At 38.7% G+C, this 27,856-nt stretch overlaps 1 protein-coding gene across 1 annotated transcript in view; it reads right to left on the bottom strand.

The window, feature by feature from the left end:
* The window catches only part of pall (F-box protein pallbearer), a 141,425-nt gene that overhangs the window by 80,233 nt on the left and 33,336 nt on the right, over positions 1-27,856 (bottom strand). The window contains exon 3 of the mRNA XM_090375333.1: positions 19,311-19,518. Coding sequence (XP_090231459.1) covers positions 19,311-19,518 — 208 coding nt within the window. The remainder of the gene's footprint in view (positions 1-19,310; positions 19,519-27,856) is intronic.

Genomic DNA, 27,856 nt, shown 5'->3' with positions numbered 1-27,856 from the left:
AGTCAAAGCTAGTTGGATTTTTTGCAGCTTTATCAGCCAGTTCATTGCCCAAAATGCCAGAATGAGCTGGAATCCAGCAGAAGGTGACCAGTTGATGGCGTTCTTCAATTTGTAGTAATATGCTTTTTATTTCGTCCAGAACAGAGTGTACTTTATCTAAGGGGTTACATAAAGCTAAGATTGAGCTGAGGGAATCAGTATAAATAACAGATTTTAAAGCACAGTCAGAAGAGAGATTCTGTAAAGCTAGTTTGATTGCAAATAATTCAGCTGAGAAGATACTGAATTCAGATGGCAAGGATGCTGAAATAATGGTATTTGGAAACACTGCAGCCGCTCCAACGTTTCAATTACATTTAGAGCCGTCTGTATAAATTGAAGAAAAGTCAAAGTATCTTTGAGTGTGAGCTTCATGAAGTTGTTTGATATTTGATGTTTGTAAAATGTCCTTTCCACATTGAGAGAGGAAAGTGTCACAGGTCGGTATAGGAGGTGGAACCCAAGGTGGTTGAGTACAAGTTGTTACCTGTTGTACGGAATGGATGGAAACAGTCCAAATTTGCATCAGTTCAAGAAGGCGAAGACCAGCTGGCTTTACTATGCTTGGTTTATTTCTGAAAAGGTTTTCTAATGGTGGATTGAACAGGTATGACTGAGTCGGATGCATGGCACAGCTTTGTATCTTGACAGCATATTTCAATAACAGTGTTTTCCTACATAAAGTTAGTGGGGGTTCATGGGTATCAATGTAGAGACTATGTGCTGGTGATGTTCTGAAAGCACTGAGTGAAAGTCTCAAAGCACTGTGTTGAATTGGATCAAGCCAGCGCAATGCACTCAATCTGGCTGAATCATAGATGGGAGCTCCATAATCAAGACGGGATCTGATTAATGCCCGATCTAGCTGAAGCAGAGATGTACGATCTGCGCCCCGTGTTTGGGAGGATAAAGCTCTGAGTATATTTAACTTTTTTAGACAGGAAGTACATACATTTTTAATGTGGTCTATAAAATTTAACTTATTATCAAGTGTTAATTCTAGAAATCTGATGCTATTAGTGACTGGGATGGAGACATTATAAATTTGAAGTTCAGGACCTGGATGAAGTTTGCGCTGTCTACAAAAATGGATGGCAACTGTTTTCTGATGCGAGAGTTGATAGCAATTGAGGCTGGCCCACTGTTGTATTTTATTAAGTGATATCTGGAGCTGCCGTTCAATAGACCTCATGTTTTGGGAATGGCAAGAGATGGAAAGATCATCTGCATAAAGGTAGGTCTCAACTGTATTTGGAAGCTGATTGGTGATGAAATCTATTCTAAGAGCAAACAAAGTGGCACTCAGTACTGATCCCTGTGGTACTCCTTCTTCCTGTCAAAACATTTTTGAGAGGGCATGTTGGTACTGAACTTGAAACGATCTAGTACGTAGGAAGTTCTGAACAAATATAGGAAGGTTGCCTCGCAGACCAAGAGAGTAAAGATCACTAAGTATACCATGCCGCTAGGTAGTGTCAAAAGCCTTCTCGATAGCTATTGAAACGATTACAAGATGTTCATGTTTAACAAAAGCATTTCGAATGGCGAATTCAGCCTTGACCATAAGATCTAAGCATGATCTATTTTTACGAAAGCCATATTGGCTATGGCTCATTAGATATTGTGACTCAATGATCCGTACGAGTCTTCTGTGGACAATTTTTTCAAGGATTTCGCTCAGGCAACTTGAGAGAGAGATCGGTCTATAGCTATAGGGATTAGTTGGATCTTTCCCAGTTTTAGGAATGCCAAAACAGTAGAGTGATGCCAAGAAGTTGGAAAAACATTTTCTAAAAATATACAATTGTAAAAAAACAGAAGCAGGTGTAAAGCTTTGTCATCGAGATGTTGAAGCATGACATAATAAATCCCATCTGGCCCGGCAGCACCATTGTGGGCTGTTCTAATGGCATGCAGAAGTTCAGAGTATTGCAGAGGTTTGTTATATGGAAGAGTACAGGCGGTCTGAAATTTTATGGCATCTTTTTCTCTAATGTTTTTAATTCGATGGAATGATGTAGAACATGCTGATGCCGCTGATATTTCAGCAAAAGTATTGCCCAAAGCATTAGCAATATCTAAAGAACTGGATAGATCTTGTCCTTTCCAGGAGAGGATTGGAGAAGGTATAGTAGGAAACTTACCAGATAACTGTCTAATTTTTTTCCATATAGTTTTCGGATCAGTGTTTCTGTTAAAGGTCGATGCAAAATGGGTCCAGGATTCTTTCTTGGCTTGCCTTTGTACAAATCGTGCTTTTGCTCTTAGATTCTTATAATTAATGAGATTGGTTGTGGTTGGACATCGCCGAAATAAATTCCAGGCTTTGATTTTTGCTTTCTTTGCTTTTGTGCACTCGTCATTCCACCAGTAATTATAATGCTTGCGATCAGGGGGATTTGATAATGGTATTATGTCCTTGGCCACTTTTAGGAGATGTGATGTGATCTGTTACATTATCAATATTCTGGAGCTGGATTTTTTCCTTGTCAAGAGAGATTGATGATCAAAATTTTGCCCAGTCTGCACGTACAAATTTCCATTTCCTGCGGAGCTTGTTTGAAGGAGTCTGTGATATTAAAACATTGCATATGATTGGAAGGTGGTCACTGCCCATTGGATCATTTAAAATATACTACTCTATGGTTGGAAGGAGTATTGGAGAACAAATTGAGAGATCTATTGCCGAGGTGTGTCCAGTTGGGAGTTGTATGTGAGTGTGCGCACCAGTATTGAGTAAGGTGAGGTTTTGTGACTCTAGAAAGCTTTCAACGAGTCAACCACATGTGTCTAGTTTAGGATCACCCCATAAGGAGTGGTGCCTATTAAAATCCCCTAATATACAGATAGGTAGAGGTATCTATATGAAGAGATCTTCAAGATCTTTTAAACAGTAAGTATGGTTTGGTGGTAGGTATATTGAGACAACTGTTACTGAAATATGGAGGGTTATATGAACAGCAACAGCTTCTATTTCAGTTTGAAGTATAAAATGTTTAGTTGGGATCTTTGAATTTATCAGGATTGCTACACCACCATGGGCAGCATTTGCTGTATTACGATCTCTTCAATAAAGACAATAGTTCTTTATTGAAGGAGAAATTTGCGAGGTTAGGTATGTTTCCTGAAGACAAAGGGCAACTGGAGAATATCGGTTAATTAGATCACAGATATCATCTGTGTTGCAACGAAAGCCTCTGCAATTCCATTGTAAAATACAAGGTATTATTTGTGTTTAATTGATGGAGATGTATCTGACTGTTTTTTGAAGGTTACTGACTTATGATGTTCTAATTTAGATTTATCTTTTTTGGAGAAAACTGGCCGACCAGTGTCCATTTCTTCTTCTGCATGGATTTCTAGAAGGGGATCTTCCTGTGATGGATGTGCCATCTGTGTCCATGGTTGAGTCCTGAAAATTTTTTACTACATTTGCATTTGAACTATGAGATATGGTATCTATGACTGGAGTAGGAGAAGCCACTGGTATTGTCAAAGGAGTATTATTTGCCTGGTCAGAGAACTTGGATTGTTGCTTAGAAAGAACATTTCTAGCCCAATCAGAAATTGATTTGTTAGTGGGAACTGTTACATCAGTTTGAGTGGAGACTGTCTGATATTTTTTTACAGCATTGGCAGAGGTTATATTTTTAGTTACAGTAGGAGCAACTAATTTTCTCGCTTCTGGGTAACTTACTTTGTTCTCAACCTTGTGTTTTACTATTTTTTTCTCGGTTTTCCACTTTTCACATGTCTTGGAATATGCAGGATGGTCACCTTTGCAATTTTGGGCAGGTCATTTTTGTAGCTGTACAGTTACTTTGTATGTGATCTGCAGCTCCACAATTTGGGCAGACAGGAATTCCTCCGCATTCAGTTTGTGAGTGGCCATACTTTTGGCATTTGTAACATCTTAAAGGGTTTGGAATATAAGGGCGGATGCAGCAAAGTAAATAACCTGCTTTTACAGAGGAGGGTAAGCTGGGTGTATTGAAGGTGAGAATAATATTTCTTGTAGGTGTAAGTTCATTATCTTTAACCATTATTCATCTTGCTTCAATTACGTGTTGTCCCTGCAGCTCTTAGGTTATTTCTTCCTCGGTGACATTCAATAAGTCCCAACTGGATATCACACCCTTAGATGAATTTAAGGTTGTGTGTGGAGATATTTTAACTGGAATGCCAGCAAAGCTTGTAAGTTGTAACAGCTTCTCGGAATGTCTGGGGTTGGTGGTTTCTACTAGTAAGTCTCCTGATTGCAGTCTCTTGGGAGATCCTGCAATACCCTCCAGATGTTTTTGTATGACAAACGGAGACAATTTATTATGGGCTGACTAGTAAGAGAGTGGATGATTAAGAATGATGGGCAAGGTTGCTCCATCCGATCAGTCTTTTGTCTCTTTGGATTCTCGTTCTCAATATCCTGATGGTCTGTGTTTGCCATGTTTGCTCCTTTTAGCCCTTGGCAAGTGGACTTACCTGCCAAGATTTCCGGCCCCGCCACGGGGAGGCAGGAGCAGTGCCGCTAGTAGGCCAAGCAGTTAAAGTGTTAGTTGGTTAGTGACCTAGAAATATGGATAAAAAAGAAAGGTGGCTTTTCTTTCTGTGTTCTAACTTGTGGCTTTTCAAGTGTAGAACAGATTTAAAAAAATAAGGCTTTAGAGAAATGTACAAACTTAAAAATAACTTTAATCGCCTTTTGAAGAGCACTCACTTTATAAATCTCTCAAATATCGCTTGGCCTCGAAATACGCTTGGCACCCGGGGTCCGTTGTTGGTGCACGGCACCCATAAGAGATTGCTGCATTTGTCGTGATTCAAAACTACTAACTACAAAATTGGGTGTAGTCTTGTACCTCTACCGCGATTTAAAACTTTGTGACAGCTGGATTAGGGACTCTAACCATAGGTGGTGATAGTAGTGTTGAGATTGGTCGATCACCTCATTATCGTGCCTGGGATCGAGGTCATGATAAGTTGACCAAAAATGTTCTGTAATTGCAGTGTGTTCAGAGTCACCTAGGCAGATGGACCTGCCATGTTGCGTGAAGCAGTCCTGAAGATGTCTGGAGCATTCCCCTACATAGCAGCTGCCACAATCATGGCAAGTAATCTGGTATATAATGCCACTCTGTAAGAGAGGGGTGATGGGCATTTTTAAAATCGAGACCAGAGACCGTGGACTCCTACCAGGAAGTTGTGTGCATTTCATGCAGTACTCACACAGGATCTTAGAAATCTAGTCTGAGACGCCCAGGATAATACAGAATGTAAGCAGTAGGTACACTGTCACTGTCACGAGGGGATGAGGGCCTTGGATGAGTTTCAAGCTCTTGTGCTTGTAGCAAGCACCTGTCTAACACACAAAGGTTTTGGGGAGACTATCAAAGGTTAACAAGCTGGTTTACAAGTGGTTCAAATCGGGGAAGATCTCAAGGTCAACACATTAGCAGTTGCATGTCACGGGCTGCCAGCTCCCGCAATTTTACGACCTGCCAAAGGTGCATAAAGCCAGGCGTCCCTCTCTAGCCCATCGTCTCCTGTTGCAATTTGCCAACCTACGAGCTATCAAAACACATCGCCTCTCTCCTAACGCCCCCCTTGGTGGAAAATACTGTCCACACTTCCTGCATCAGCGAGGAGTTCCTTCTCCGCATCAAACACCTTACCTTACAGTTTCTGATGACGAGATCATGGCATCCTTTGATGTTGTCTCTCTATTTACTTCCATTCTAGTCCAACAGGCTGTTGTTTGTGCCAGACAGCTTTTAGAGAATGACCCCAGCCTACTGGATAGAACATCACTATCTATGGAAGATATCTGTGCTGCCCTTAAGCTGTGTTTGCCAGGCAGTGTCATCACATTTGGCGATTCACTCCACAAACAGATACATGAATGGCTATGGGCGACCCTGTCAGTTCTGTCATTGCCAACATCACAATGGAGGAGTTAAAGGAATGCATATTCCTGAACCCACCAGTAGCAGTCACCATGTGGTGCAGGTATGTAGATGATATTTTCACCATCATCCCCCGAGGTTTGGATGCGCTGCTGTTAGAGCACCTCAACTCCCTATCCCCCTTCATTCAGCTCACTTTGGGATTGGAAGTGAATGGAACACTTCCTTTCCTAGATGTTTTGGTGATGTAAGTGGGCTCTCATCTGGAAACCTCAGTATACTGGAAACCAATGTGCTGCGGGCAATTCATGAACTACGGGTTAGCCCATGCCCTTTGGCATCTAAACAGCACTGCACGCACTCTACTCTCTCGAGCTTGGAGCTATTCAGCTCAGAGGAAGCCAGGTGCACCGAGGTTTCTAGAGCAAAAGCTGACCTCATCGATTGTGGATACCCGTGTGTTTGACGGGTGCTTACTACAAGCACAAGAGCTTGCAACTCATCCGAGGCCCTCGTCCCCTTGTGACAGTGACAGTGTACCTACTGCTTACATTTCATATTACCCAGGCATCTCGTAACAGATTTCTAAGATCCTGCATGAGTACTGCATGAAATGCATACAACTTCCTGGTAGGAGTTCATGATCTCTGGTCTCGAGATTAAAAACGCCCACCACCACCTCTCTCTCTTATGCAATGGCATTGCATACCAGATTACTTGCCACGATTGTGGCAGCTGCTATGCAGAAGTCTTCAGGGTCACCTTGCGGAACATGACATGTCCATCTGCCTGGGTGACTCTGAACACTGCAATCGCAGAACATTTTTGGTCAACTCATCATGACCTCAACCCCAGGCACGATAGTGAGGTGATCGACCAATCTCAACACTACTATCACTGCCTACAGTTAGAGTCCCTAAATATATCCAGCTGTCACAAAATTTTAAATCGCAGTAGAGTACAAGATTACACCCAATTTTGGAGTCAGTAGTTTTGAAACACAATAAACACTGGTAGCAATCCCATATGTGTGCCACACACTCCCAGTCATCTGATCATGCACAGCATATTTAGTATAATTTATTCCGTTCCTAACATTTGTTATGTTTGCATTTCTGTATGTATGTACCTTTCTTACTGAGGAAGGTGTTCGTCACCCTGAAAGCTACTTGTCGTATTAAAACTTATTTATTTTAGTTACTGCTTCCACTGGCTCCGCTGTATTCTCTTCTTCTAAACCATGGAAACCAGTGCCACAGGCCCATTCTCTTTCATTATCTATAGACATTTCTACTGCTAAGGTCATGGAGAATCTAAAACATAAGAAGATTCTGTTCTTTTGCTCATTAATGAAGTACTTTATGGCTCCATGCAATACATTGTGCATGTTTTCAATTTTGAACAATTTTGTGGACCAGTTTCCTTACTTCTTAGTGTTATTAAAGATAAAGAAAGATGTTTCACGGCATAAATTCTGTCAGTTTTGGTATAAGAACCTACAAACACTAATAAAAGATGAAAGAAAGAACTAATGGTCTTTGGGTGGGGAATAGACAAGTACATAAGGAAGCTTGAAATATAACAGATTATCCCAAGTCATGTTTGACATTTTAACAATTCCTGATAGCTTTGCTAGTGTGAGAACATATTCAGCCGGATTAGAAAAGGAAAAACTGAGTTCAGATCTTTCCTTTCTGGTGAACCTTTGGAAATGCTCCCAACAGCCAAGTCTGGATAACAAGGCCATTGTAATGAACAAAACTTTGATTCAACATTTCTGTAGAGATCAAAGTCTGTCTTTCTTGAAGTAATCAAAATCAGTTATGTCTAACAGATATCCAAACAGATCTCCACACAGAAAAATGTTAGGTAAGCTAATGTTTAAAAGCATGCTATATTGGGTAAACAATCCTATGGCTATTATTTTATTATAAAATGTGTTGTTTTGCCAGTGAAATATCATTTATAGTGCAGTGTATTTGCAGGTTTTCGGGCCAAAACAGGCAAAAAAAAAAAAAAAAAAAAAAAAAAAGTGTGTTTTGCCTGTTTTGGCTCAAAAACCTCCTACTTATAATTAACTAATCTCCAACCTTTCAAAAGTCAAAAGATACTACATTATTAGGAAAATTAGACTGGTTGGTTGTTTAAAGGTGTTTTGGCTTGTCAACCTCAGAGATTACAGTGTTCCAGTACTTTTGTCAAGTCAAATAATTTTTTTCCCCTCCTGATATATGTGCATCTGTACTTGTTTCCGATCGCTATCATTTCAGCTTCCCTGTATATCTTGGTATGGTTGCACTCATTAAGTTATTCTTTTATGTTGATGTTTCTATGATATTTATAACACAAAAAGATTTTTGCCTTTACACTATACTTCTATCACCTAGGAGGCCTCAAAGAGTGATAGCTGACTGTTGATAGGAAGAGAATTGCAAAGGAAGTTTCTCCCACTTTCACTTTCAGGGCAATCTAATAATGTGTTTAACTGTTTTGACTGTATCACAAATTTTGCATCTTGGAGATTTTCCTGCTTGAAGAAGAAAAGAATGCATGATATTATGAGTGTATCCTATTCTTAGTTGGGCCATGACCAGCTCTTCTCTCCTTAACTTTCTTAAGCTTGAGAACCATTTTAATATTTTTAAATTTCTGATATAATTTGTTTGAAACTTGGTTTGCTAAATATGGAGCAAGAAATGCTTTTGGGGTAGGAATGTAATGATTTTGCTGGTTTGTCTGCATCTTCATTTATTCTTGGACGTGCTGGAATACAGTAAAAACTGTAGGGCTTGTTTCTTTTTTTGTTTGTGAGGTTTATTACAGTATGATGGATTTTTGGGAGAACTGGTGTGTAAAAGTAGTTGTGTCTAGCAGTGCTTGTAAAAATACTCAGGGAAACTCTATATATCATTCCTTACTGATGCATCATATTTTTGAAGTGATTAAGGCCATTTGCATCGCTTCCAATTCTGAAGTGTAAACACTATACTCTTTTGGTAGTGATGCAACGGAACGTTTGTATGGCTGGGAAGACTATTGCAGCACCTACTGATGTTTAAGATTTCAATCCATCTATGTATATTGGAACAGAATTGTGAAATTTTGTTGGATGTATTATTTTATTTGATTACTCTTGCACATCCTGCTCAGATAGCAAACAAACTGAATGTGTATTTTGCATCTACATTCACACATGAGGAATTATTACAGTTTAAAAATGGCAGAAGGTTATCAAATTGTAGCAGGATACTTAATGATTTTGTAATAACTCAGAGCAAAGTGGAGGAGAAATTGTTGAAGTTAAACATAAGAAAAGCATCTGGGGTGGATGGGATCTATCTAGTTATATTAAAGGAGGCGGCAAAGCAACTAAGCAAACCCTTAGCGATAATTATGAGAGCATCCTTGGACTCAGAGGAGGTTCCCACGGACTGGAGATGTGCAAATGTATCCCCAATTCACAAAGGGGGATCAAAGGGTGACACGAGTAATTACAGACCAGTTAGTTTAACTTCTGTTCCGGGTAAAATAATGGAGTCACTGGTTAAAGATGCATTGCAGGATCATCTAGACAAGACTGCAGCAATAATTCAGACACAGCATGGGTTTGTTAAGAGAAAGTCTTGTCTGACAAATTTGATAGGATATTATGATGTGGTTACAAAGGAACTGGATGCAAAAAATAATTTTGATATCATATATTTGGATTTCAGGAAAGCTTTTGACACTATTGGGAATGAAAGACTATTGTACAAATTGGAGCAGAATGGTATTGAGAGTAAGTTGCTACAATGGATAAAAGGATGGTTAAGTGGGAGAAGACAGAGGGTGGTAATCAATGGGTGCTGCTCTTCGTGGACTAATGTTATTAGTGGAGTCCCACAGGGTTCGGTGTTGGGTCCACTGTTGTTTTGTATATTTATCAATGATATTGATCAAGGTATATCAGGCTTAATGTCGAAGTTTGCAGATGATACAAAGGTTGGCAGGGTTGTTAATGACAGTAATGGCAGTGTGCTACTGCAACAGGATCTAGATAATTTGGGCAGATGGGCTAAGAAGTGGCAACTGAAGTTTAATCTTGACAAATGCAAAGTACTGCATATGGGTAGAAGTAACCCCAGAGAAACGTACCAACTGTGTGGTACTACACTTAAGGTGGTAGAAAATGAAAAGGACCTGGGAGTAATTGTGCAGGGAGATAGGAAGTTTTCTGAGCAATGCAGACAGGCTACCAGGGCAGGTCATGGGGTTTTGTCAATGATATATAGGAATTTTGCTAGCAGGGAAAAGGAGATGATTATCCCTCTGTATAAGGCAATGGTCAGGCCATGCCTTGAGTACTGCGTACAGGTCTGGAGGCCTCATTTTAGGAAGGATGTAGATTTACTTGAGCGTGTACAGAGAAGGGCAACAAGATTGGTGAGGGGAAAGAAGGGATCCTCTGACCAACAGAGGCTTAAGTTCTGTAAATTGCAGTGGCTGGAGACTAGGCACCTGCGCAGTGATCTGATTGAGGTGTATAAGGCCTTGAATGGGTTGAGCACACTGAATTCTGATGGGATCGTTCCACTTGTTCAGATTACGAATTTTTTTTTTTTTTTGGGCTGATGCTGCATAAGCTCATACACATGCTTTCTTGCATCACGTGCCGCCACTACTACTACTACTAATATCCAATGGTTGTCATCTAAGGCTCAGTGGTGGTTTGTTGCCTTCTGAAAAAGGCTATATATATGCAATGTGCAAAATACACAAATTTTGACAAATGCAGTGCATTATGATGGACTGGATCTAGCCATTTCTGTATACTCTTCCATGCAGAGTTGTAGACTTGTACTCTGTAATCCAATTTGGTCTTAACTAGTGTGCAAGGTGTTGTTCCTGATAGCACTTTGAGAATGTTGAAACGTTTCATACACTATTTACAATTGTCTTATATGACAAGGAAGGTCAGCTTCCCATCTAGGATTAGAAAGTGTTAATTTTTAGAGCTAATCTTAGAAAGTGCTAATTTTTCTAAACAATCACAATGAAGTACAGCACAATAAATTATAAAAGAACCTCAACTCAAACTGGAGAAATGGTCTACTCAATCTCAAGGCAAGGATGATGCAATGCATCAAACAATGCCTTAGGTTACCATCCTAATTCAAGGACGTGGATCCTCTACCTTTTAACATTAACATTATTCTCATTTGAACACTTGCCTTATAAAAGTGTGAAAAACTCAATGTAAATTCTGATCTCTAAAGAATAAAAACTGTCTCCTTCTGGAGAAGAGCACAAAGGTCCACATAGTTGGAACACCATCCCAATATGTATATAACAAGAATCCATCAATCTAAGCAACACAGCTAGTCAACAGGAAACAAGCGTGCAGCCCTGGTTTCATCCTACTGTTCACAGGGAAGAGAGAGCAGAAAAGTATTTTCTCCTCTATTCAGAGTTATTCCAGCATGTTTTCCATATGTTTTCTATATGTTTAATAAAGTCACAGACTAATACATTAACAATAGCCACAGACAGAGGTGAAAGTGATTCTTGCACTGCTTCTATTTGAAGAGTAACATCCTGAAAAGCGAGGTGCTGGGAGTCACCACGGAAAAAATATATACACAAGTTCTGTTAACGCAAATAAGAGTAAGAAAGGTGCATGTATACTTCCATGTACACCAATGCTAGGAGTATAGTAAATACTTTTGATGAATTTGAGGTGCTGGTGAAGACATTAAAAGCAGATATTGCTGGGATATCAGAGACATGGTGTCACACATATATAAGGAATGCAGAATTGGAATTCGGGGAGGACAATGTGTACAGAAAGGAAGAAGGGTCATGCTTTTAGTTAAGAAACAAAATCTGAGGAAGTGCATCCAGTTGACATGGATGGACAGTGCAGTGTTGAGTCAGTTTGGTGTGACATAAGCACTGGGAAAGCAAAAATGACAGCAGGAGTATGGTATAAGCCTAATGACTCAGGAGTACAACAAAGAACTGTATGAGAAATAGAATGGGCCAGTAAATAAGAATGTCTTATAATGGGGAATTTTAACTTTCCAGATATTGACTGGAAATTGCAAGTTAGTCACTTGCATACTAGTACAATGTTTGTGGATTTACTGGATGATTGTTTTCTACAGCAGCATGTTCGAGAGGCAAGAAGAGGGAGTAATGCTCTTGATCTGATTATCATCATTGATTATTCATTCTTTAAGAATCTGCAGATGAACACAAAGTGGCAGTGATTACAGTGTACTAATGTGAGATTTACTCAAAGATGTAACTACCATCAGGGGTAAAGGGATGGGTTTTTGCTTTCGTAAAGGTGACTACGGTGGTCCTAGTTTTTAAATTCTATAATGTGGAACCAACTGCAAATTCTAAATGGGAAGCATTCAATGAATAAATCTTCGAAGCTGCTAGGCTTTTCATACTAGCTAAGAAATACTGTTCAAAGTTGAGACTTAAATGGTTGTCAGTTGGACTAATGAGACAGGTGGCAGAGAAACAAAATTCATGGGATGCATATAAATTATCAGGTGACAAAGAAGACTAATGTAGATTTAAGCTAGTCTCTAATCAAGTCACAAAGGAAGTTAGGCAAACAATTGTGGATTACGAGAAATCTTTGATAGAGAATGCAAAACAGCAAAGACTTGTTTACTTATGGAAACTCTAGAAGAAAGGGGATGAATAATATTGCTCCATTTGATACCAGTGGTTCAACTGTTGATGATCCTGCTCAGGTACCTGACAAACTAGATGCATATTATGCACCTGCATTCATGAGGAATTCTGTAGAGAAGTGGAGGCCAGAAGTTTATCAATCTCCAACAGGGAATAAAAGTGAAGGAGAAATTGCTGAAGTTAAACTTAAGGAAGGCATCTGGGGAGGGGGGATGAAATCTACTGAGTTATATTAAAGGAGGCAGCAAAAGAAGTAAGCAGGCCCTTAGCCATGACTATGAGGGCATCCTTGGACTCAGACGTGGTCCCAAGGACTGAAGATGTGCAAATGTATCCTGAATTCACAAAAGGGGAATTGAAATGTGATACGAGTAATTAAGACCTGTTAGTTTAATTTCTGTTCTGATGAATATAATGGAGTCACTGGTTAAAGAAGCAGTGCAGGATCATCTAGACAAGACTGCAGTTATAGTGCACACACACACACACACACACACACACACACACACACACACACACACACACACACACACACACACACACACACACACACACACACACCATGGGTTTGTTAAGGGAGAAGGCCTGTTTGACCAATTTGGCTACATAAAATAATTTTGTTATCATATACTTGGATTTTAGGAAAGCTTTTGAGACTGTTGCACATTAGCATTAGTAGGGACATATGATGCAAGAAAGCAAGCTTATACAGCATCAGCAAAAAAAAACCTTACCATCTCACCCATCCATTTGCTCCAAATAGATGTCTAGTTCTGCCTTGAATTTATTTAAGCTGTCCACTTCTACGACAACAGATGGAAGTTTGTTCCAAAAATTAACTACCCACTGGCTAAAGGCAAATTTCTGTACATCTATTTTACAACTGCTTTCCTCAATTTGAATTTATGTCCCCTCAGGCAAGAGGAAGAATGCTATTGAGCTTGCTCAAACCAATCAAGGCCTTATCACTCCAATCAGATCACCTTGCAAGACCCTATTCTCCACACATATGATGTGTGGAGAATTTTTCAAAATATTTTTTCAAGAAATTTTCAAAACTTAAGCATTTCTTTGTAAGAGCAACCCTTTTGTTTCTGAGGTATCTAATTTTTCTCACTTGTTCTACTACTCTTCCATTTATTCTAATTTTATACTCTAAATTTTCATTTTCATTGAATACCATTATGTGTTTCGTTCACATTTAATCATACCCAAGGGGCTCAACATCTGGTGAGAGCTGGATATCATCATTCTTCTCTTCTTGGTGATTCCCTTCTACTTTTAACACTCTCTCTCTCTTGTCATACTCTTCTCCCCTTTTGTGAATTTTGTTAAGTGCTCTCTTTAGGTCTGATCTATTTCCAGTAATTATAAGTGTCATCCACATATCTAATCCTATTCAAATTAACTCTGCCTACTCTTATTCCCCTAATGTCTTCTAAGGATTCTGATATTAATTCCTCACTATTAAAGTTTAAGAAGGAGGGCAGCCACAAATTTCATTGTCTTAAGACACACTCAACCTCAAACCAATCTATAAATTTGTTGTTTATTCTGAAAACTGCCTTTTGCTCTTGATATAAATTTCTTATAATTCTTTCAAAATCCACAAATCTCATGAACAATGTTTTGTGATCCTTTATTATCTTCTGGGCAATGGTATTTAGTTCCATTATTCCATCTCTTGTTCCTCTATTTGCTCTGAATCCATACTGATCATCTCCTACACTTTCTTCAGTTCTTCTCTTTATCCTCCTCAATATTATCCTAATAGAATTTTTGAGGGGTGTTATGATGCTTATTTTTCTGTAGTTTCTGCAATCTAGGCTATTTTTCATCTTGTATGGGGATCATTATTTTTTGCTTACAACCTTCTGGCATCTCTCCCGTCACATAAATATCATTCACAAGTTCCAAGGAATCTTCATTCATATTCTTGTAGAATTCAATCAGAATATTATCCATTTCACAAGTCTTTCCATTCTTTATTCTCTTTATTGCTTCTTTATTTCTTACCTCACAACTGGTAGACCAACTTCCTCCTCCTGGATTTCCATCCCCTCTGCATTTGCTCCTTTGTACAGCATTTCTCCATATTGTTTCAATTATGTCTTTTTCCTCATATAATATTTTACCAATTGCATTTTTAACTCCTCCTGAGACTTCTTTCTTTCTGCTGAATTTATTGTATGATCTTATGCAATCTGTTAGTGTCATGACTTTTATTCAGGTCCTCAATTTCCTTACACTTTTCTTCGTGTCATTTTTGCTTTTCCAGTTTACATCTTTTTCTTATAGTAGAGTTTAACACTTTTTTTTTTTTTAGGAGCATTAGCAACTAAGGCCATATTGCTCCGGGGATATGTGGTGGTCATTCCCTGACCTTTCCGCATCCTCCATATTTGGTGGTCATGGGCTCAAACCCCGGTCTAATCAAGAAGCGTGTGCTACGTACTGCTGTTCCTGCCCACCTGGCTAAGGAGGCGTCTTAACACTTTGTACTCCCCACTCTTTTCATCTTTCTCTCTTTCATGCTTAGGATTCCTTTCAAAATCCATAGGTTCTTCTTTTTTCTTTTGGTATCCTATTTCCTTCTCAGCTGTTTGCTATATAATTCTTCTTCTTCTTCTTCTTTGGTCCTTAGCTGGCAGCTGGGGGAGGCGGTTGGCCACGCAACCAGTATGCTGCTGTAGGTGCCGCAGGGTTTCGGACTTGCTCTGTGATGTTCTTCCATACCTTACGATCCATGGCTTCAGTCCTGGCCTGGTTAAGGTTGAGACGTCGGCTCTTCAAGTCATCTTCCAATTGCTTGGCCCACGTTTTCCTAGGCGCAGTCCGTTGGATGCTCCATTGGGTGGGTCGTTGTCTCCAAAGGAGTGTGGATGGTATTCTGTTCGTGCCCATTCTACATACGTGGCCAAACCATCTGAGCCTTCGCTTCTGGATTTGGTCAGCAATGGTTGGTTGCTGTTGGCATCTGGCACGGATGGTATCATTAGTGATGCGGTCGCGAAGAGAGATGCCCAAGATCTGCCGCAGGCATCGCATTTGGAATACCTCAAGTTTGTTCAAATCTAATTTGAGACAAATCCATGTTTCCGATCCGTAAAGAAGAATGGGCAGAATCAAAGTCCGGAAGAGTCGGATTTTAGTCTTTGTGGAAATGTTGGTCCTCTTCCACAGACACCATTTGAGCGAGGCGAACGCAGTGGCCGCCTGTCCAATTCTGCTGTGGATTTCCATGGTGGATGCAACTTTCTTCTCCTGGACCAGCGACGCAAGGTATTTAAAGTCCTGCACTTGCTCGATCTGGACGCCTTCGAGATAGATGGTGGCTTGCGACCCATCTGTTGTCAGGGCCTTTGTCTTACCAGCATTGATCTTCAAACCGTATGGCCGGGCAATGCGGGCAATGTCGTAGAGGATGTCCGTGGCTTCAGCGTCGTTACCGGCAAGGATAGCACTATCATCAGCAAACATCAGGTCAGTCACATAGTGATCCTTGTCATATTGTATGCCCTGTCTGTTTCTGAATGCTTGCCTCATAATGGCGTCGACCACGATGTTGAAAAGCAACGGGGAGGCTACATCCCCTTGGCGGACTCCAGTTTGGATGGTAAATTCCTCAGATAAATCGTTCTGGATGCGCACCTGGCTGGTTAAACCGTTGTATGCAGTTTGGAGGAGTGTGATGACTTTTCGAGGTACATGTTCAACCTCTAGTAGTTTCCATAAGGCAGGCCGGTGGACACAGTCGAAAGCAGACTTAAAGTCAATGAAAACAATGACGGTTCGCTGTCCACACCGGATCCTCTCCTCCATCAGCTGACGAATGGCAAAGATTTGATCACAGCATCCTCGCCCAGGTCTAAATCCTGCCTGTTCTTCTCGACTGGTTTGCTCGCGATGTTTTTGCAGTCTTGACTGGATGATCTTCATAAAGACCTTTCCGATGATGGAAAGGAGGCTGATGCCACGGTAGTTCTTGCAGTCCCGGTTATCACCTTTCTTGTGGATCGGTACGATAATGGCTTTCCTCCATGTTAGCGGAATTTGTTCAGTGCACCAGATGGTTTTGAGGAGTGAGTGTAGTCGGCGAAGCAGTACATCTCCCCCGGCTTTGATCGCTTCTGTGATGACTTGGTCCACTCCTGGTGCCCTGCCATTCTTCAGGGATTGTATGGCTGCTTTCACTTCTTCTACTGTAGGCTCAACATCGACCATGGAGACCTCAGGGGGGTCGATCGAGAGTGCTGTTGCTGGCGGTCCCTGAGGTGGGTCGTGATTATACAAAGCTTTGAAGAATTCACTCCACCGTTGCAGGCGTTCGGATGGTGATCGCACGAAGGTCCCATCAGCATATAATTACTTTAAACCTGTTCCATCTTTCATTCAGTATGTCTTGTGTTGAGTTGCTAGGTTTTATTTTTCTCTTTAGTTTATCATTAAATGCATGTTTTTTGTTTCTGTTTTAAAATTCCTCTAATTTCCAATTTTTGTTATTGCTACTCTTTTTTTTTTTATCCTTTTTACTTTATCTTTATCCCACAGACTACATTACTGTGTTGTGGTAATCTAAGTGCAGTCTGCATCTGCATAGCTTTGCAGTTCTTAATAGTATTTTTATATCTCTTAGTTATTATAATGTAGTCAGTTTGGTTTCTAGTAATTCCATCAGGTGAGATCCAGGTGTGTCTGCTATTACTTTTTCTGCTCAAACCACAAAACATATCTATTGCAAAATTCTATCAAATGATCACCTTGTTCATTTCTTTCCCTGGCCCACATTGGCCTACATAAATAGCATCCTAATTAGGTTAATATGTAGACATATAATATAATAGGTAGATAAATCTGATATAACACTAAAATAATATTACAGAGATAAAGTCCAAAAACATACTTCCTGTTCTGTTACCAGAGTAATGGATAACATTTACAGAAGGACGATGTTTCTTAAACAACTATTATCTATCTTCTTATTTCAATTCAATGCCTTGTATTGAGTTTCTATCTTTCTTAAAGACAGAAAGAAGATACATAAAAACTCAATGCTTTATCCATGCAGGATCATCTAGACAAGACTTCAGTTATAGCTCGGACACAGCATGGTTTTGTTAAGGGGAAGTATTGCCTGACCAATTTGATTGTATACTATGATGTGGTCACAAAGGAATTGGATGCGGGCAATAACTTTGATATCATATATTTGGATCTTAGAAAGGCTTTTGATACTGTTGCACAAGGAAGACTGCTGCACAAATTGCAACAGTGTTGCATTGGAGGGAAATTGCTGCTATGGATGAAGGGGTGGTTGAGGGGGAGAAGACAGAGTGGAAATCAATGGACACTGTTCATCATGGACTAATGTTATCAGTGGAGTCCCTCAGGGTTCAGTGTTGGGTCCATTACTGTTTTCTGTATTTATAAATGATATTGATGATGGTATATCAAGTTTAATGTCCAAGTCTGCAGACAATACAAAGGTTGGCAGGGTTGTTAAGGACACTAATGACAGTACGCTGCTGCAACAGGATCTAGAAAAGTTGAGCATATGGGCCGAGAGGTGGCAAATGAAGTTTAACATTAACAAATGTAAAGTACTACATATGGGAAGCAGTAATCCCAGAGTAACATATCAACTCTGTGGTACTACACTGACAGTGGTAGAGAACGAAAAGGACCTGTGGATAATTGTGCAGGCAGATATGAAGTTTTCTGAGCAATGCAGACGGTCTGCAAAGGTAGCTCATGGTGTCTTGTCAATGATATACAGGAACTGTTCTAGCAGGAATAAGGAGGTGATTATCCTCTTGTATAAAGCAATGGTCAGGCCACACCTTGAGTACTGTATACAGGTCTGGAGGCCTCATTTTAAGAAGGATGTAGAGCTGCTGGAACGGGTACAGAGAAGGGCAACAAGATTAGTGAATGGAACAAAGGGTTGCTCTTACGAAGAAAGGCTTAAGTTTGCAAATTACAGTGTCTAGAGACTAGGCACCTGCAAGGTGATCTGATTGAGGTGTATAAAGCCTTGAATGGTTTGATCATGCTCAATGCTGATGGGATTCTTCCTCTTTCTTGCTCAGAATAATCACCTGAGAGGGCATAAATTCAAATTGAGGAAAGACATTTTTTTTTTTTTTTTTTTTTTTTATTTGGTAGTTGTTGGCGCATCGGCTTCTGTGGCCATATTGCACCTCCCAAGGTTTTTGCAGTACTTTGATCCAAGCCCGAGGCGGGAATCGAACCCGCGACCTTTGGGTTGCCGGGCAGGTACTTTACCCACTCGGCTAGCCCGGTCGGCGGAAAGACACATGTTGGATAGATGTGTGGAAGTTTGCCTTTAGCCAGCGGGTAGTTGGTTGGTGGAACAGACTTCCATCCTTTGTTGTGGAAGTTGATAGCCTAAATAAATTTAAGGCTGGGCTGGACAGGTATTTGGAATGAACGGAGGGGTGAATTGGGAGAGGGTTTTTTTTTTTTTTTTTTTTTTTTGGCTGATGCTGCATAAGCTTTCTTTCTTGCATCATGTGCCTCTACTAATGCTAATGCTACATTAACCCACCCCCCAAATTAAAGTTACATTAGTGTAAAATTTTCAATAAGAGGATAAATGAAAATGTTTAGATTACACCACTTAGGAACTCTCACAGGACAACACAAATATAATTTCCTTACCTGCTACTGTATATGTCCCCTGTGATGTCACAGATATACTACTTCCAGCAGCTCCAATCTTTTGCTTCAGAGCAGGAGCAATTTTTTCATCAAAATGTTCCATAGCCATTGATGAGATATCTCTCAATTCTTGTAAGATTTCATGTGGTCGTGGTGGTGTTGAAACATTTGATATGCACCGAAGTACTCGATAAATCTCATCAATCACCTAAAAATAAAATTGTGCACTTTAGGTTTCTGTTACCTATGCGTTTTGAGTTTGATTTTACTGGTGCCAAAATGACTATGGTTACACTGCGCCAGTTACCTATGCAATAAATATAAAGTAATCTGCAAAACTTTCAAAATGAAAAATGATAAGCTGCCAGCAGAGAGAAAACTACAAATTATGGACTAATTAAATAAAGCTAAATTTAAAAAATTTAATGTTTTAATTTTATTTAGTTTTTAAAATTTTGATTTTATAAAATAAATTATGCCTGTCAACAACAAGACATCAAACTGCACAACATTCTGCTCAACTTTAATGTGTTGTTCCCACTTTGAGAATTATTATCAAGTCTAAGGAAAAGATAAGAGAAATGGAAACTAGTTAATGTCCACAGTATGCTACATTTAAAGCATATTAGGCATTTGAGTTACAACAAAAAGCAAACTGAGGCCATTTTGTTTCTGCACATCTGCCATAATGCTCACTCATTCATGCAATCAGCACACTGCAAAAAAACAATATCCAGTGCTTCAAATACAATGTGTTATGTGGAAAGCCTATATGAAAAAAAAAATAAATAATAATTGATGGATTTCTATTGGTCTGATTTTAATGAAATTTGGGAAACCCCAACAAGTCTTTCTAAAAAGCCATATATGAAATTTTAAGAAAATCCATCCACTTGGAGTCAAGTTATTATATGCAGACAGACAAACATGGTGAAGACAAAAGATGCTAACTCACCTAAAAAATTAAGAAAAAAATTCATAAAATATGATTCAAACGTGTAGCTAAATTCCAAACTAATGAATGCCTAAATTATCCCTAAATATCTATTTCTGAACTAGTGTTAAAAAAAGTCATGAAATATGATCTGGAATGATTCGTAAAATTTTAATTTGTTAAATGAAATGCTGTAATGATCAACAACAAAGAATACAATACCAAAATTCATGACCTCAAAGATATTGGTGCCAACCAGAGAAATCAAAAGCTTCAAAAACAGGACAGAGAAAAAAAAAAAAAAAATGTTAAAACCAAATTAGACAAGAACAGAAGAAATCAGACAATAATTTCCACAAACTGAGCCACTATACACATTTGCTAACATCAAGATATACAAAGAGAATTCAGCTCACCCAGGCAGTTTCATCTAGGAAGAAAAATTGTAATGGCTGTAAAACTGTTATCAAAGACACTCACTCAGTCTCTCTCAACCCTCTAGGCATAAAAGATTTCATAAGTAAATGAGCTGAGACCCATATAACACTCCAAAAAAAAATATAAACAAAAAATATTTACTCACAGTTTTATTTTTAGATGAACTCCATTCTTCTCTCTTTGCAAGTACTAAAAATATCAGTCACTTTTTCACAAATTGCAAGTTGGACTTTGCTCCATTTTAATTAATCTTTCCTTTTCAATGAAAATTAAAGCAAGCCTTTCATTTTTCATTCTATTTCTTGTGAAGCTTTTAATTCTTTTCAAAACTGAAAATGACCTCTCAACAGCAGCAGCTTCACCACTTCGGGGAACGTTTGTTGAAGTCCATTTTGAAACACGAAAGTAAGCAAATTTTGAATTTATTTATCCCGGAACACTTGTGCATTACAAATTCCAGCTAGGTTTTGAGTCTTATGACATCGAAGAAGATGTCACCATAATTCTTTTCTAAACTTTCTAATGCATCCTTATCAATTTGACTAGCTAGTTTTTGAAACTTTTTTATTATCGACTAATGAAATAAATTGTAAATTTTTAAACTAATTGTATCTTTCTTCTATATGCTTCAAGATATCATTCAATATTAGACATAATATTCTTTCTCTTTCTTCTTTAATTAGACGTTTTGTACAACATTTTGATTCAATCAAGTTATTTTCTTTGCAACATTCTTTAAACTTCTTATATATATCATCAAAATGTCTGTGCAGATCTTCGAGAGAATTTATTGTTTCATTGATTCTTTGATGTAATATGGAATATCTATAATTTTAGTTTGTAAAATATTGAAGAGTGTGTCAGTTTTAATGAAAATTTTATCATAAACCATAAGAATAAAGTATGTTGAATCTTGCATTAGCCAATTATAAAATCCATTACTCCTAAGGTATCTGAATCCCACAATAAAGGATTGCTGTTAATGCTGTTCAAAAGTTCGCAAAGGTCACTATGGTAGTGTAAAATAGTTTGTACTAGTTTTGAGTTAAAACTCAATCACATCGGTGCAGCCTTTGGAATGTACTGATGCACTGAAATTTGGGCTGAAAAAAGAAGCAAGACCCTCAATGGTCTTGAAAAATATTGTGCATTCAGATATGAATTTCGCTGACTTAGACAGAACAAAATTCAACTTGTGAGCATAGCAATGGGTAAATAATGCTGATGGTACTTTTTCTCTTACTTTAGCTTGAAAGCCATTTAAATGCGATGCCATTACCAATGCTCCATCATATGGATGTCTGTGCTATAAGTTTATCAGCATAGATGTTGTATTTTTCTAAATTTTTAAATATGCATTCTGTTACACCAGTAGCTGTTCTGTCTTTAAGTTCGTCAAATCCTATGAAGGCTTCTTTAATTTCAGAATCCAATACATATCTTAAAACTGTGGAACACTGAGTTGTATTTGAATATCAGCCATTTCATCCACTTCTATAGCAATGAATGGGGGTCTTGGGATCTCTTCTTTAATATTATTTTCTACCGCTGTACCTACTGCTTCAATCAAGTCATTTTAGATCATGTTAAAAACACCAGAAAAAAACAGATGTCTATAAATGCTGTCCAAATTTTTCATCAAATTTTGCAGTGTCGTTCAGTAACTCAATAGTTTCCACAATTTAAAGGATTTGCCTTCATTATTACCACAAAAAGCAAGTTTTTGTTTAATCAACAAGCAAGTAGCAGATATTAATTTTTGCAGTATGTCTCTGTCTCAGTAGTAGGGGGGGAGCTCCCCCCCTACAATTTTGAAATAAAGTGTTTGTAAAGTAATAACTTATCAGCTCTATCACTAGAGGCAAACGATGCAACATGCATACACTCCTAAATTTGCAAAGACCGATGGCACACTGAAGTGAAGGCAGGAATTATTCTGCCTTTATAACAAGATATTTCATGCATCTGGAGCTGCTTAACACAGGACGTGGTTTAACAATGTAATGCGTTAGTATATATATTGAGGTTTAAAGGCATGGGGAAATTGTGCCTGTCTAACCTCAAAATATACCCATTTACTAAATAATACATTAAATTTCATGCATTAAATTATTATTTTTATAATGAATTGGAAATCATTTACTCAGCACCTAGCCAGACTAATAATTTTAGTCTGGCTAGGTGCTGCCTACCTTGCCTACCCAGAGGGCACGTCCCTGGTTTACACTGAACATGTTTGGATGATGCAAATCATGTCATTGGAGAAGAACAGAGTTACTGCTTATATACTAATAAACTTAGAGCACTTTACTCTTCACAGCTTTAAGGGCAGGAGTTTTCAGCTAGCTGACTAAAAACAGAAAGGTTTCAAGATTCGAGAAACACAATATTTATTTATAGTACATGAGAAAATAACTGTTATAAAATAAGAGTTGAATGGCAAAGCACGTAATCTTTTAAATTATATGCTATAATATCAACAACAAAGAAGATTGTTGTTGTTATTTGGTTTTTAGGAGAATTAGCAACTAAGGCCATATTGCTCCGGGGATATGCGGTGGTCATTCCCTGACCTTTCCACATCGAACCCCAGTCTAATCAAGAAGCATATGCTACACACTACCGCTCCTGCCCGCCTGGCTATGGAGGTGCCTACAAAGAAGATTATAATACCAAAATTCATGACCTCAAAGATATTGGAAAAATATTTATTGAACAGTAGTTGCTGCTCTTCAAAGTGGATATGCCAAATAGTGGCAAACTAAAAAGAAATATGGTTAAAATAAAGTAAACCAAACAAAATAGGTATGTGGAGGGAAAGAGTTTCCCCATACATGGTTACTACATTAAGTGTTACAACCTTCAACAGGAGATTTAGGTTTATCATTTTATTTTTTTATTTATTTATTTTTTTTTTTTTTTTAGAAAAAGAAGCAATGCACAGGATGTACACAGGTCAATTATCAGTAATGGCAAATGATAAATGATGCAGGAAAGCCAGCTTTGAACAAAAAAAAAAAAAAAAGGGAACCCTTCACTTGTTCATATTCCCTCTAATAATTTGTCTAATTCTTCCTTAAATTGATTCAAGCTACCACTTCCAACACAACCACATGTTTGTTCCAACAGTCAGCTGGCTAAAAACAATAATTTGATTTTTCCCACACATTCTGCAACATCCTTCCTCAATTTAAATTTGTGCCCCTTACATGTGATATCTAAGCTAGAGAAAGGATGCCATCAATATTTAGATGTGATGTCTAAGCTAGAGTAAGGATGCCATCAATATTTAGCTTAATCGATCCATTCAAAGCCTTATACACATCAATTGGATCTCCTTGCAGGTGTCTAGTTTTACAGATGCTGCAATTTTCAGAATTGAAGTCTTCCTTGGCAACAGCACTCTGTGTTCCTATCACTAATCTTGTTGCTCTTTTCTGCACCAATTCCAATAGATCCATATCCTTCTCACAGCTTTCCGCCAGATCCAGTTATGAGAAACTGGATCTGGTGACAGCAGCAGCAGCAAATGAAGGCAGAAGGAAGATTCTGATAGGTCTCAACTTGTGCTGTGGGAGCTGTAAACATTTGGCAACTGGCAAGTTATAGATAGTTTGATAGCCTGTGTACTCCAGTGCAGCCTTGAGAGAAAGCTACAGTTGAATGTTCTGAATGTTTGTCTTCAATAAATGGGGGGGGGGAATACCAAGAAGGTATCTACGGCCTACGAGTTTGGGGCCATAGATACCTTCTGGGAAAGCACCTGAAGTGGGGGGTCTGCCAATGTTTCTGCTGATGTTGGCACCTGAGATATGCTAGCAACATTAGCAGAAGCTTTAGCAGATGCAGTTCCACCCATACCAAACTGCCTTTTTTTCCCCAAGTTCATATGCCATCCCAGAAGACATCTCAGACCCTGAACTTTACAGGTCTCTCACCCTTCATCTCCTCGTCCCACTTCCAGGCTTACTTCTACTTACTTCAGTAGGACCCAGAATCCAAGGCAGACCTGCCTGACAGTTAGGCAGGAAACAAATCAAACTAAGCTCTGCCTATCAATATTCGCTCCTCTGCCATGATGCACAGATTTCTCAACATCTAAAACAAACAGGACACAGCCAGTCAACTACACTTTTCTCTAGAGCCCATGTCAGAGTATTCAGGCTATTCAGCTACTCTGAACTCACCAGTGTGTTTACAGCTCTCACAGACTTCAGCAGAAGTTTGGACCTATCATAATCTTCCTCTACTTTCATCTGCTGCTACAGTCCCCAGCAGATCCAGTTATTCACAAGATGTGCACATCCCATGCAGCTCTTATTTTCCTAAAAAAAAGACCCTGAATCTGCTGTTGAAAGCAGTGTCAAAATCAGTAACACTTGAGATTAAACCTGTGGTAACCTCCTCTTCTACCCCATGTGGTTTACTTTTTTAACCATATTTTTGTTTAGTCTGCCACTATCTACTTTGAATAGCAGCAACTGCTCTTCAATAAATATTTTCCATTAATTCACTTAGTTATGTTTGCACTCACAGTATCATTATACTATCTAAACTGCCCTTTAACTCATATTATAAGAATTACTTGCTCATTATGTACTCATTGAATAAATAGCATGTTAACCTAAGCATGACACTTTTTTTGTAAAACCCAGAAAAGTTTTACAGGGCTAAAAATTTCTCATACAGCAGCCACCAACAAACTGTCTGCCAGAGGCAAAAGTTGATGACGTTGTAGAGTAGATATCATCTTTTAAGGGCACAAAAGGTGATAATATTGTACACTTTGACACTAATGATATTAAGAGTAGGAGATCTGTGGGATTACTTAACAAGTACAAGTCAATTTTGAAAAAAAAAAAAAAAAAAAAAGTTGAGACAGGACTAAATTTAAAAGTGTCTGCAATTCTGCCGACACGATAGGAGGGAGTATATATGATGATGTCTTATAATGAGAAGGGTTTTGCTGTTATTTAAGAAACAAAATCTAAGGCAGTGCATCCAGTTGACATTCGTTGAGTCAGTTTGGTGTGATATAAGAACTGGAAAAGCAAAGATAAGAGTAGGAATGTGTTACAGGCCTAATGACTCTGAGGAGTATAATGTAGAACTATATGAGAAACAGAGTGGGCCAGTAAATAAGAATATCTTATAATGGGGGATTTTAACTTTCCAGATACTGACTGGAACTTGTGGGTTAGTCACTTGCATACTAGCATGACTTTTGTGGATTTACAGGATGATTGTTTTCTACAGCAGAAAGTTCGAGATTCAACCAGGGGGAAGTAATACTCTTCATCTGATTATTATCAGTCATTATACATGCATTAAGAATCTGCAGATGAACCACTAGGTGACAGTGATCACAGTGTACTAATGTGAGATTTACTCAAAAATGTAACTACCATCCGGGATAAGGGGGAAGGGTTTTTGCTTTTGTTAAGGTGCCTACAGTGGTCTCAGACAGTTTTTAAAAATTTTATACAGTGGGATCAACTGATGATATTAAAAACAGCGAATTCTAAATGGAAAGCGTTCAATGAATTAATCTTGGAAGCTACTAGGCTTTTCATACCAACTAAGAAATACTGTTCAAGGTTGAGGCTTAAAGGGAAGTCACATGTACTAATGAGACAAGAGACAGAGAAGCTAAATACATTGGATGAATATAAATTATCAGGTGACACAAAAGACTATGGTAAATATAAGCTAGTCTCTAATCAAGTCACGATGGAGGTTAGGCAAACAAAGGCAGATTACAAGAAATCTTTGGCTATTTGATACTATTTCTATAAGTGTGGCACAGTCAAAACAATACTCGTATGGCCAAGTTGTTGTGCTGATAAAATGCATTACATTTTATTTAAAGGGGAAAAAAAATGATTCTCGTTTATTAATGAAATTCGTTAATTTTTTTGAGAAATGAATCTGTCTTCTAAATTTAACAGTTCCTTTTCAAGACTGGACCCAAATGCAGCTGCATTGGAATGATGAATTTGAGTTATTGCTCAAAACATCAAAGGCAGATATTGTGGGGATTTCAGAGATGTGGTGTCACACAGATATAAGGAATGCAGAACTGGAATTTGGGGAGTACAATGTCTACAGAAAGGGTAGGAAGGGAGGAGGGGTTATGCTATTAGTTAAGAAATACATAAAATCCAAGGAAGTGAAGCCAGTTGACATTGCTGTACAGTGCAGTGTCGAGTCAGTTTGGTGTGACATAAGCATTGGGAGATCAAAATTGAGAGTAGGAGTGTGCTATGGGCCTAATGACTCTGATGAGTATAATAAGAAACTGTACAGGGAAATAGAGTGGGCCAGTAAATCAGAGAGTCTTATAATGGGGGATTTTAATTTCCCAGATATTAACTGGAATTTGGGGACTGGTCACTCACACACTAGCAAGGCTTTTGTAGATTTATTGGATGATTGTTTTCTACATCAGCATGTTCGGGAGGCAACTAGAGGGAGTAATACTCTTGGTTTGATTATCAGTAGTGATTCTTCATGCATTAAGAATCTGCAGGTAAATGAACCACTAGGTGGCAGCGATCACAGTGTGCTGAAGTGGGATTTACTCAAAGAGGTAACTACCATCAGAGGTAAAGGGAAGAGTTTTTGCTTCCATAAAGGTGACTACGGTGGTCTGAGACAGTATTTAAATTTTATATGGTGAGACCAACTGATGATGTTACCAATAGCAAATTCCTGTATATCATTGACAAAACCCCATGACCTTCTCTGGCAGTCAGTCTGTCTGCTTTGCTCAGAAAACTTCACATTAACTGCACAATTATTCCGAGGTCTTTTTAATTTTCTACCACCCTAAGTGTAGTACTACATTCCTCTGGGGTTACTTCTATCCACATGCAGTACTTTGCATTTGTCAATGTTAAACTTCAGTTGCCACTTCTCAGCCTATCTTCCCAAATTTTCTAGATCCTGTTGCAGTAGCACACTGCCATTAACAACCCCGTCAACCTTTTTATCATCTCCAAACTTTGACACTAAGCCTGATATACCTTCATCAATATCATTGATAAATATACAAAACAACAGTGGGCCCAACACCGAACCATGTGTGACTCCACTAATAACATTAGCTCACGAAGAGCAACGTCCATTGATTACCACTGTCTTCTCCCAGTCAACCTCCCTTTTATCAACTGTA

The sequence above is a fragment of the Mastigoproctus giganteus genome, chromosome 6, assembly GCF_048544385.1.
Source record: "Mastigoproctus giganteus isolate SK-2022 chromosome 6, ASM4854438v1, whole genome shotgun sequence".
Lineage (NCBI taxonomy): Eukaryota > Metazoa > Arthropoda > Arachnida > Uropygi > Thelyphonidae > Mastigoproctus > Mastigoproctus giganteus.
Note: the sequence above shows the minus strand (reverse complement) of the source record. Positions and strands in the feature narration are given on the sequence as shown.